The following is a 12,414-nucleotide window of genomic DNA, read 5'->3' as shown; positions in this document are numbered from 1 at the left end:
CAGTTCTTTTAGCTTGCTCTGTTTTAAGTTGCCAGGCTAGTATTTTGTGCGTTTTTTCTCCTAGCTCGTAATACTTCTGCTTTATTTTCATTATGTTCTTCTCTACTTTATACGTTTGTAATGTTTCGTAATTTATTTTTTTGTTGTATCTTCCCTTGTTGCTAGTTCTTTTTCTGTTCTTATTATTTCCCTTTCCGACTGTTCTATTTCCTGATTGTAGTCCTTTTTCATCTTAGTTATATAACTTATTATCTGCCCTCTAATGAAGGCTTTCATTGCATCCCATAATATAAATTTGTCTTTCACTGATTCCGTATTTATTTCAAAGTTCATTTTAATTTGGCGTTCAATAAATTCTCTAAATTCCTGTCTTTTATGTAGCTTGGAGTTTAATCTCCATCTATCTGTTCATTGTGGGATGTCCTCCAGTTCTATTGCTAATAACAGGGGTGAGTGATCAGATAACAATCTAGCTTTATATTCCGTTTTCCTAACTCTCCCTTGGATGTGGGCTGACAACAGGAACAGGTCAATCCTTGAGTACGTTTTATGTCTACTTGAATAATATGAGTATTCCTTCTCCTTTGGGTGTTGCCTCCTCCATATATCCAAAAGCTGGATTTCCTGCATTGATTTAACCATAAATTTGGCTACTTTGTTGTTTTTGCTAGTCTTTTGCTCAGTTTTATCCAGCTTTGAGCCCAAATTAAGGTTAATATATTCCCTTGCGTATCTACAATCTTAAAAAAAAATCTTGCATACACTTTTGATCCTCTTCATTAGGTGCATATATATTGACCAAATTCCAGAATTCTGAATATATCTGACACTTTATCATTACATACCTCCCTGCTGGATCTATTATTTCCTCCTCTATTTTGATTGGTACATTTTTATTTATTAATATAGCTACACCTCTGGCTTTTGAATTATATGGTGCTGCCATTACGTGCCCTACCCAGTCTCTTCTTAATTTATTATGTTCCACTTCAGTTAGATGTGTTTCCTGCACGAATATTGTATCTATTTTTTCTTTTTTCAGTAAATTTAATAGCCTCTTCCTTTTGATTTGGTTATGTATTCCATTAATATTTATAGTCTTATAGTTCGACATGGCCATTTCATACTCTGTTTACACCTCATTACCGCTTCCTCACCACCATCTTTCCCCTTTTCCCCATTTTCATCTCTCAGGTTTCTCTTTTCGAACTCAATGTATGACAGCACTTCTAAAACATAAAATACTTCAACAACTCCCACATCTAAAATTCCCTAATCCCCAAGTGTTCCCCCCCACTTCTCTGAGTTGCCCCTTGTCCCTTGCCGGGCAACTACAACTCCCCTCTCATTTTGAATTGTGAACCAGCTCGCAAGCATCAACTGATTTCATAGTGATTTTTATTCTCTCCCACCCAACCTCCTCCAGAAAAGATTTTTATCTTCACATTTAAACAAAGCTCACCCTCTTTTCTTCTCTTTCCCCCTTCTCCCTTACTTCCCTTTTCTTTCCCTTCTTTAGTTCTTACTTATACATTATTTTTCATCTTTATATGTAGTTTGTCGTCGTTTTTCGTTCTTGTTACATCTCTTCATCTCTCTTTCTGCCCTGCAGGTGTTCTGCAAATTCTCGTGCTTTCTCCGGATCCGAGAACAGTCTGTTTTGCTCCCCAGGAATAACTATTTTAAGCACAACTGGATATCTCAACATAAATTTATAGCCTTTTTTCCATAGGATCGATTTGGCTGTGTTAAACTCCTTCCTCTTCTTTAGGAGTTCAAAACTTGTGTCTGGGAAAAAAATATTTTTTGACCCTTGTATTTTTTTGTCTTCTCTAATTTTATTCTTTGCCCTCTCCAATATATTTTCTCTTGTCATGTATCTCATAAATTCTACTAAAACGGATCTTGGTTTTTGTTGTGACTGTGGTTTCGGGGCTAGTGTTCTGTGAGCCCTTTCTATTTCCATTCCTTCCTGTATTTCTGGCATTCCCAGGACTTTTAGGATCCTTTCTTTTGTAAATTCTTTCATATTTGTGCCTTCTTCATCTTCCTTTAGGCCCACTATCCTTATGTTGTTTCGCCTTCTATAGTTTTCCATTATATCCATCTTCTGAGCTAACAACTCTTGTGACTCTTTAACTTTTTTGTCACTTTCTTCCAATTTTCTTCTTAAGTCATTCACTTCCATTTCAACAGCCATTTCTCATTCTTCCACATTTTTTAATCTTTTCCCTATTTCTGTCATGACCAGCTCTATTCTACTCACTTTTTCTTCTGTACCTTTCATTTCACTAAATTCTAATGTCAACCATTCTTTTAATGCTTTCATTTGTTCTTGAATTTTTAAAAAAAATCTATATACTGTCCATCTATTTTACCTTCTATTCCTCTGTGCAGAACTTGGTCTTCTTCTTCTGTGTCTGCTCTTGGGATTGTGTCTTCTACTTCTCTCCCTTGTATCTTTGTCTCTTCTGACTTTCTTGTTGAGCTGCTTGCCTCAGTTTGTTGGGTGTTTTTTTGCATAGCTTCCTGTTGTTGGTCCTCTTCTTCTGGACTAGTTATCTGTTGGGCCTCCTCTCCTGTTGCTGTTTTTCTTTCTTATCACTCCCTTTCCCATTGCTTTCCTCCTCTTCCAGCAGAGAGCCCTGCTGTCGGGCATCTCTCAGCTGGTTGATTGTGTAGGTTCACTCCACAGCTGGGCCCCCCTCCCATCGGTGTATTCCTTTTCATTGGTGTGTGCATTGCGCACTTCTGTTTGGCTCAATGAGCCATTTTTGCGATCTTGTGGGGTCTCCACTAACCTCGGGGTGTGGGCTCCTCTGTCCACGGCGGGTCCCTGCCTCTTCATGCAGGTAAGGCCTTCTCCTTTCTCTTCCGGCGACTTTCCTTCTTTTTTTTCCCGTTTTTGATTTTTACTTCTTGGGTTCCATTTTCTTTTCTCCACGCCTTTATCTTTTATTTGTTGTGTTTTGTGTTCTTGAGCTTTGCATTTTTTCCACTTTATTTCTTCTTTTCTGGAGAGGGCTGGTATTCTCCTACTGGCCACTACTCCATCACGTGTGAGGTTCACCCTTTTGAATAATGTTCTGACGTCGCCCTCTGAGGCAGTTATCACAGGGTCCTCAGTCATTTCAGGGATTCTAGTAGGCATTGTTTGGTGATTCTTCTCAAATGAGGCATAGAAGATGATCAGCTCATTGGGTAGTGAAGCATTGCAGGCATCTATAGTGTTCACCCTCGCTTTGTAGACTGTAATGGCCTGTACTCCCTGCCATCGCTGACCTGTATCTGTCTCTGCCTCGAGTTTTCTCTGGAATTGCCACTCTGCTTCAGAGATGGCATTTCACAGGTTGTACCTCGACTTCTTGTAAAGATCTTGATCCCTGGCCATAAACGTCTTTGTTCTCGCCCTCAGCAGGTTGTGGATTCTCTGATTCATCCAAGGCTTCTGGTTGGGGAACATCCGGTATTTGCGCCTGGGTACACTCTGATCCACGTAGATCTTGTTGAAGTCGGTGACACCAATTGCATATTCGTTCAAGTCTCTCGATGAGTATTTGAATATGTTTCAGTCCACAGACTGAAAGCAGTCCTGCAGATGCTGCTCCTTCTCCCTCGACCACACCTTTGCCGTCTTTTCCACTGGTGCTGTGGTTTTCAGACTCTGCTTGTACGCTGGGAGTAGAAGTACAGCCAGGTGATCAGACTTGCCGAAGTGGAGTCGTAGTATGGCTCGGTATGCGCTTTTCATACTGGTGTAGCAGTGGTTAAGTGTGTTGACTCCTCTGGTCTCGCAGGTGACGTGTTGGTGGTAGGTCGCCAGACTTCTTTACATTGGCCTGATTAAAGTCTCCCGCAAGGCATCCGGATGTGCTGTCTCATGGCTGTTAATCACAGTGCTCAGTCCCTCCAGTGCCAGCCTGACATTAGCCTGGGGCGGAATGTACACTGTGAGCAGGATGATGGCAGTGAATTCCCTTCACAGGTAGAATGGGCAACACTTGGCCTATTCAAAATGCCTTGGCTGACAAATGGTATAATTTATATAATTGCTGCTTGTAAGATATTGCTAACCCAAACAGCTATTGAGCTTCTCAAATAAGCAATCACACAAAATGAATTTAGGTGTAAATCAATTCAATAGGTATGTGATTTATTAATTAATTTCAATAATTACCATTCATTTAAGTAACAATTTAACCAGATGACTGACAAATAAGAGTAAAATATGAAAGTCTGTAAACACTGTGATTGAAGTAAAATCACAATGTTGGAGAACTCAGTAGGTCAAATAGAGTACTTTTTAAATATATAACCAATGTCTCGGGCTTGAACCCTTCATTAAGATATGGACAAAATGTAGACAGGTGCACGAACAAAATGGTGACAAATAAATTATTTCATTATTGTTGAAGTTTGAGAATAAATGCAGGTGAGTGGAATTTTGTTTTGTGCAAGATTCTACAACCACCTTTATTTGGTATACAGTATTTGCATTATTAATTTTGCATACAATGTACACAAGGGAATTATTGGCATCTCTAAAAATTTTGAAGATCATTTTAATTCATCCTATCTGAATAATCAAATACCACATCAGCTGTTCAGGACAGGCAGAATAAGTAGAAGTTTGAGAACACTAACTGTATTTGGAATAAAAGAATATTGTCATTTGAAACATTTACCTTCATTTTAAGGAAATTGGGTTGTTTCTTCCTGATGTTTATTGGAGAGCTGCCTTCTCTCCCTGTTAGTAAATGCTTCACAGGGGTGGCAGGGTTGGCAGAGCAGGTTGCGCAACCCCTTTACTGCGCAGCAATCGGGGCCGGGGTTTGAATCCCACCCTTTCTGTAAGGAGTTTGTACATTCTCCCCAGGTCTATGTGGGTTTTCCCCGGGGGCTACAGTTTCCTCCCACTATTTGAAATATACCAGGTTTGTAGGTTAATTAGGTGTGAATAGGGCGGCACGGGCTCCTGGCCTGTTATTAGGATGTATGTCTAAATTGAAAAATTTAAATTTAGAATGTAACAAACCAAAGTGAAGCAGATGAAATTGGTTTTCCCTCTGACCTGCTGGTAATGTAATCTAAATGCAGGCAGAAATGGAACAAATTATAAGGATCATTGGTGAGCCTGCTTTAGACCCTGGGGTGTTCACAAAGCGGTTTATAATTTGGGAAAATTGACCCTTTCTAAGGTGCAGTGAGCTGGAACAAAAAATATTTATAATAACGTTCCAGGCCCCAGGAAGCCAAAGGCTTTTGTGTCCTCATCTGGTGATAGTAAAGAAAACATGTCCTTGCGTTAATCATCCCAGACAAATGAGCAAATTGTATCCTTTGCCTCATGAATTTGTCAGTTAATTTTATGAGCGTGGCCACAAAGCAAAGGCCAGCCTGAAGCAGCAGTGAATGAGGAGCTCCAAGACTCAAGCTGTTGCAACCCATTGAGGCACAGTTTGTGCTCGTAAGGCCTGAATGGATTTGACATCTTTGTACCTTAACCAGAAAGTAAAGTAACAAGTTAAATTATTCAAAACCATAGCTTAAGGAAATGCTACAAGGAAAGGAACTCCAGAGGTGGCTGACTCTTTAGACAAGTTTTTTTGTTGTTAGCTGGCTAAACTGTGCAGCTGCCCGGGTCTTCTTATCTTTCTCTCTCTCTCTCCATACCCCCCCCCCCCCCACAACTCATCACAATGTGTCGTCTGCCCAGCACCCCATATGCCTGATTTGACCTACTGCAAACAAAGGGCAGTCTCTAGTAGAGTTGTCAGTCAATTGCCAATGTGAATCAGCTGGGCTGTTTTGATGGGGCTTTGAACAAAATCAAATCCTTTGTCCCATGGCTAATGCAGAGAAGCCTCATCTGCTGCAAGATAAATAAATGTCTAGTATATGAATTTGTACACCTAGGGTCTGGAGAGGCAGTGAGCTTGGGGAACGGACTGAAAGTGTAAGCTTGTCCGAAGTGTCTCTATTTGTGAATGGTTCTTAACTGGATGTGCTTCCATTTTCTGAAAAAGAAAACTTGTTTCTTTATTTTTTTTGATAGGTATTTTCTGTCAAGGAAGGTGGCCTCTCATTGGGTATCTGCATGCTCAAGCCAAAGACGAACAATGGAAGCCTGGCCTGGATTGGCCTGGGTCTTGCTGATGAGCCTCATTGCTGACTGTCTGAAGCAGGCCCAGACTCGGGAATTCACAGTGAAAGACATTATCTACCTCCATCCTTCAAGTAAGAAGCAAAAAGCAGCATTACATTTATTTCTGTTGCTCATACACATTCGCATGTTGATGAATAACACCATGGCATTTTAATGGTGAACAAATCGAGATTTCTCCAAAATGTATCTGACCAAGCACGTTGTTTACTTTAACTAAATACGTTCTCATGTTTTTGATTATTTCCTTGTTGTTTTGGAATATGATGCTTGAGAGCAGATGTAAGAAGTTTGCTATCAAAGGATGAGATATTTCCGTACAAGCAAACCACCGAGTTTGTATTCCTGGGTTGTAAGGTGGAAGTAGTTCTGTGATCCATTTTGGGGGTCATGAAATAATAAACTTTTTTTCAGATGCAAGTTTTTAAAAATAACTTTTTCATTTATAATAAATAGTAGCATTTCGAATGATAAAGTACATCTCCCTAAAACTTCCCATCCTCCACCTTAAATGCATACCCTCCAGTATGTTACACTTTTATTGTGAAGAAAAGAGTCTGACTGTTCATCCTATCAATGCCTCCTCATGATTTCATTATCAGATCTCCTCTCTGCCTCTTATGCTCCAGAGAAAACAATGCGAGTTTGTACAATCTCTCTCCATAGCTCATTCCCTCTAAACTAGGCGACATCCTGGTAAACCTAATGTGTACCCTATCCAAAGCCTCCACATCCTTCCTGTAATGGGGAGACCAAAATTCTACACAATATTTCAAATGTGCCCCGACTGAAGTTTTATATCACTGCAATATGATTTGCTTACATTTATACTCAGTGCCCTACCCAATGAAACCAAGCGTGTTATACATCTTCCATCTTTGTATCATCTGCAAACTTATTAACCCACCCACCTACTTTATAATCCAAGTCATTTATATACATCACCCGCAATGGTATCAACAAAACATTTATATATACTAATGGTGTGAAACGCCAAAGTTTACAGAAGTTGTGATTTTAGTAAAAACATAGAAATGCTGGAGGAACTCAGCAGGTCTTGTCCATAGGAGGTAAAGATATACCTCAAAGAAGGGCTCAGGATCAAAACATTGGTTATAAATCTTTACTTCCTATCAACACAGTGAGACTGGCTGAGTTCCTCCAGGAATTCCGTGTTTTTACATTTTATATATTATTGGTGACTCTGTTTGCCTATTGGAACATGAAAGGAAATTCTGTGTAATAATTCTATACATTTTCTGTATTATTACATGACAATAAAGGAATCATGAAACCTTGATCTCCAACACTGACCCCTCCAGAGCACCAATGTTAATCTGAGTTGGAGCTGAGCTAGGGTAGAAGGTGGTCACATTGTGGTCAGCTATTTGTTACAGTTAGGGGTTCTAGGTCTTGACAATCTGCATAGAATCGTGCACAAATATCAACTTTCTCTCTGATTTTCTAGCTTTATAGAGAGTTCTAGAAGCCGTTTTGGAAACCTTTGCTGATTCTGACCTCAAGTACAGAATGCCATATCTTTGTCAGTAGAGTTGAGTGGTTATGCTGCAGTTGTTTAAGACATTGATGCAGTCCCATTTGGAGTATTGTGTTCAGTTTTAGTCATTATGCTGCAGGTCAGATGTTGTCAAGGTGAGGAATTACAAGGATGTTGCCAGGATTGGGTTGGGAGTGCTGAGCTCAAAGGAGAGGTTGAGCAAATGAGGGTTTTACTCCTTGGGGTGCAGGAGGATGAGGGGTTAATTCATAGAAGTATAGGAACCTGAGAGATTACTTTTTTTCTACACACAAGATGCCCCATGAGGTGCCAGAGCAGCACTCCAGTGAGCTCTGGCAGTACTGTACCCCTAGATGTGGGCCAATTCCAGGCAGGTGTGACATTTTGGTCTGAGTGCGCAAGTTGGGTCAAAAGGCCTGCTTCCACGCTTTATGGCTCTATAATTAAATTCACATTTTTGTATAGCTACCAATACCAGCTATTAAATGTATGTATCACAAGGTCACCATGGTTGTTGTCATAAACTCCAGAACCCCAAAAATATAAAAGTCTTCCTGCTCGAATTGTATCTGTTGGACATTCCTGAGTTTGGTTCAGGCCCTTTCAGTATTGCGGGAGTAATTATTATCTTTACAGTGTTGAGCCCTGTACCATTTGTGATTGAAAGTTTGAAAATTGAAGCATATCAGTCATATATTTACCACTGATTGACACCGTTCACACTCATTACACAGCCTCCACGTGTACACATTTCCTTTAAATGACTTCCCACAGGCACACTGTACACCAATCACAGATAGTGATTGGATTTCAAATTACCATGTGAATGTGTTGACCATGGATCATTGGAGCATGTTGAAGGATTTTTTTAAACCCATGGAATTTCAGGAAAAATAATGGAGAGGCCTTTTGCACGTGCTGCCTGTGCTGGTTCTTTGAAACAGCTATCTTGTAAATCCCAACACTTCTTCATTGAGGTATTTTCTTCACATCAAGCGCAAGGGAATTATTTAATTCTCCTGTAAAATGCTGGTTTTAAATGATTTTACATCCTTTCTGGTAATATAGATTTTGACTGCTACCAACAAAACACACCTCCAAAAAAATTATTTTCACCTTTCTTCAGTTTTGATGCCAAAAACATTAACCATATGTTATCTGGTTAATGATCCTCCAGCCAATGAAGATAATTTTCCCCCAACTGCTCATTAGCCAAGTTTATTGTCACCTGATTATACCAAGTACAACCCAACAAAACAGTGTCTCCGGTCCTCAGTGCAAAACTCACAGACACACAAGAAGACATAACACACATACAGACAAACAATTTCATATATAAAATACATAAATATTGTTTCATGAATTTGAGTGTCTCCAATGGTTAATGTGAGCAGTTCCTTTGGTCATTCACCAATCTGACTGTCCCTGGGAAGAAGCTGTTCCTCAGCCTGGTGGTGCTGGCTCTGATCCTCCTGTATGTCTTTCCCAATGGGAGCTGCTGTGTGCAGCAAGGAAGGAGTCCTCAATGATTTTGTGCACCCTCTTCAGATAATGAACCTGCTAGGTCACATCGAATGGGGGTGGATGGTTGGGGGAGGGGGGGGATAGGTGGGAAAGAGACTCTGGTGATCCTCTCTGCCACTCTTATGGTTCTGTGGATTGACTTCCGATGTAGTTCTCTACATCAACCGTACCACACTGTGATGCAGCCGGCCAGGATGCTCTCGATAGAGCTCTTGTAGAAGGTTGACATAATGCTGGCTAGTGATCTTGCCCACTTCAGTCTTCTCAGGAAGTGCAGTTACTGTTGTGCCTTCCTGACAAATGAGAAGATGTGTGTCCACGATAGGTTACAAGTCAAGTGAATTCCAAGGGACTTGGTGTTTTCCACTACATAGTTGTTGATGTGTAGTGGGAGATGGTTGTTCCTAAAGCCCATGATCATCTATTTTGTCCTCTCCACATTGAGAATCAGGTTGTTACTCTCATACAGTATCACAAGATTTTCCACCTCTTCTCTGTAGTGCAACTCATTATTGTTGCTGATAAGGCCAACTACTGTTAATATACTAATAACAAAGAGCTAAATAATTCCATTGGTTCAAGTTTTCAAGTACTGAGCTGCACTTCATGGGTGAGCTTCAACAAGTGAAGTGGTAAAGATGATGCACGGAAACTGAGCTAATAGTAAATCCTCAGTTCTTTTCTCCTTTGGGCACTTGGCATGCTGCCTCATCTTTTTTATAGTAAGCTCCTCCTAACCACAATGTGACTGAGAATGAGAGCCCAAAATCAGAGCTAAGGAATTGATACCTTATCACATGATGTTGCAGTCCAATATCTCCGACAAGCCTGGATTTGATGGAGGATCCTACATCTGAAACATTTCATCCCTCACTTTCCCATGTTATATCACAAATAGACTTTAGGGCTTCCACTATTCCCCTACAACATGGAGGCCATTTTACCCATTCTGTCTGTGCTGGATAGTCAGAAAAACAGAGTGGCCCATTGATATTTCCTGACCTAATCTCTTCCCATCATCTTTTTCTTCCCCCCCGCCCCCCCATGATTCTACCATTCCTCTACACACTAGAGGCAAGTGACAATGGTTGATGAATCCTATTTGTGTGATTTGATATATTGGAGGAAATGGGAGCATCTCCAACAAGACTGTGTGGTCACAAGAAGAAAACACAAATTCCACACAGATGGGTACAAAGGCCGGCACTGAACCAAGTGACTCGAGCTCTGAGGCATAGCTGTACCACTGCCTCTGGAATGTTTCTTCTTCACTGCTGGGCACCTTTGCCATGAGGAAGGCGAATGCTATGTTGGCATTCATAGCGAGAGGATTTGAGTTCAGGAGTAGGGAGATCCTGCTGTAGCTGTACAGGGCATCAGTGAGACCACACCTGTGTGCAGTTTTGGTCACCTTATCTGAGGAAGGATATCCTTGCCTTGGAGGGGGTGCAGAGAAGGTTCACTAGGCTGATACCAGGGATGGAGGGGCTCGCATATGAAGAAAGGTTGGATAGACTAGGCTTGTATTTTCTGGAATTTAGAAGATTGAGGGGGGATCTTATAGAAACTTATAAAATTCTTAAGGGTTTAGACAGACTAGACACAGGCAGGTTGTTTCCAATGCTGGAAAGAACCAGGAGTCACAGTTTAAGGATAAGGGGGAAGTTTTTTAGGACTTAGATGAACAATTTCTTCTCTTAAGAGAGTGGTGGATCTGTGGAATTCTTTACTGCAGGAAGTAGTTGAGGCTGGTTCCTTGTCAATATATAAGAGTAGGTTCGAATTGATCCTATGGCTAAGGGGATCAGGGGGTCTGGGGAAAAGGCAGGAATCGGGTACTGATCAGCCATGATCATATTGAATGGCAGAATAGGCTTGAAGGGCCAAATAGCCTACTCCTTCACCTATTTTTCTATGTTTCTATGGATCTGTTATGTACCATGAAGGGATTGGTTGCCATCTATATTGGGGCCTTTTTGAAAAAAAACATTTTTTTCAAGGTTTGAACCTCTAAAATCTGAACCAACCCTTCCACCCTATCCACAGTCAGCTGCTCCTGTCGGGAAAGAGAGTCAGGAGTATCAGAGCAAGCACCACCAGGCTGAGAAACAGCTTCTTCCCACGGGCAGTGAGAGTGCCGAACGACCAAAGGAACTGCTCTCATTAACCGTTCGAGACTTTCATATTCACGAAACAATATTTTAAAAAATTTTATATCTAAATACTTGTCCTGTATGTGTGTTATGTCTGGCTGCTTTGCACCAAGAGCCAGAGGACACTGTTTCGTCAGGTTGTACTTGTACACTGAGATAATAATAAACTTGATTGAGCAGGACATGCCTTTCTTGCATCACCGTAAGTGCTTATTAGCTGGGATTTGGCACAGTCAGCACAGTGAAGCATGAGAAAGGAATGCTGATTCTCTTCCTCCAGTCTCACCTCCGCCTTTCAAACCATGCAGAGGATTTAGTGAAGATGTCCTTTAAATGTGCCCATGAAGGCACTTGCTTTATTTTGCTGAACCTTGCTCTTTTTTTTTTGGCTTCGTTAATCCTCTGAAAGTCGATTGCATTCGGAATAATTGGCCTTACGCGATTCTGTTGATCTTGGATAACAAATTCTGTTGATTAGTTGGGAAAAGGGTGTCAATATTCTTCCCTGGAAGTAGTGCTAACTTCATGAGTTATTATTGGCAGGTTTAGTTCCTAGCTGCCTTATTTTCTACGCATATCATTTGCTCTTGAGGGACCATATCTCAGAAAGCAGAATCAAGGGAGCGCATTAATCTCCATGAAGAAGAGTCGCAAGAGTCTCTGACACAGCTGCACCACTGTGTGAAATGCTAAAGTATTGCTGTCTACTTTGAAGTGGCAATGAAGAAAATTCTATAGCACCTCTGAGGAGCTCCTGCATTCCCCCATGACATATCAGTCGTGGGATCAGTTAACATAATCAAACCGGCTACGTTCACATAGAATGCCCGAGGCTTTTCACTGAATATTTCCTTCTTTTCCACCCTCTGATTTTTTATCTCCTCCTCTGTATGGGGGTGTAACTGACTGTCATTTTTTTTAAAGCTAAGAGCCAGTGGACAGAGTCATTTAAAACTATGAAACAGGTCCAGATTCATAAGCCTTATATAAATTATTGTGTTACATAATTACAATTGGATGGATGGTCTATCTAAAGTTTGCACAATGGTGGCATG

The 12,414-nt window shown here is 40.8% G+C and overlaps 1 protein-coding gene across 10 annotated transcripts in view; it reads left to right on the top strand.

Annotated features, from left to right (window-relative positions):
• Positions 1–12,414, top strand: part of lypd6 (LY6/PLAUR domain containing 6) — a 263,634-nt gene that overhangs the window by 192,829 nt on the left and 58,391 nt on the right. For 6 of the 10 annotated variants that reach the window (XM_069930511.1, XM_069930507.1, XM_069930508.1 and 3 more), the window contains one exon: positions 6,056–6,237. In XM_069930511.1, coding sequence (XP_069786612.1) covers positions 6,120–6,237 — 118 coding nt within the window. In that variant the 5' untranslated portion in view covers positions 6,056–6,119. Of the gene's footprint in view, positions 1–3,667; positions 3,737–6,055; positions 6,238–12,414 lie in introns of those variants that run through there. The other 4 variants (XM_069930505.1, XM_069930513.1, XM_069930514.1 and 1 more) reach the window with 4 other exon arrangements.

The sequence above is a fragment of the Narcine bancroftii genome, chromosome 4 (genome assembly GCF_036971445.1).
Source record: "Narcine bancroftii isolate sNarBan1 chromosome 4, sNarBan1.hap1, whole genome shotgun sequence".
NCBI lineage: Eukaryota > Metazoa > Chordata > Chondrichthyes > Torpediniformes > Narcinidae > Narcine > Narcine bancroftii.
This window is presented reverse-complemented; position numbering and strand designations above follow the sequence as displayed.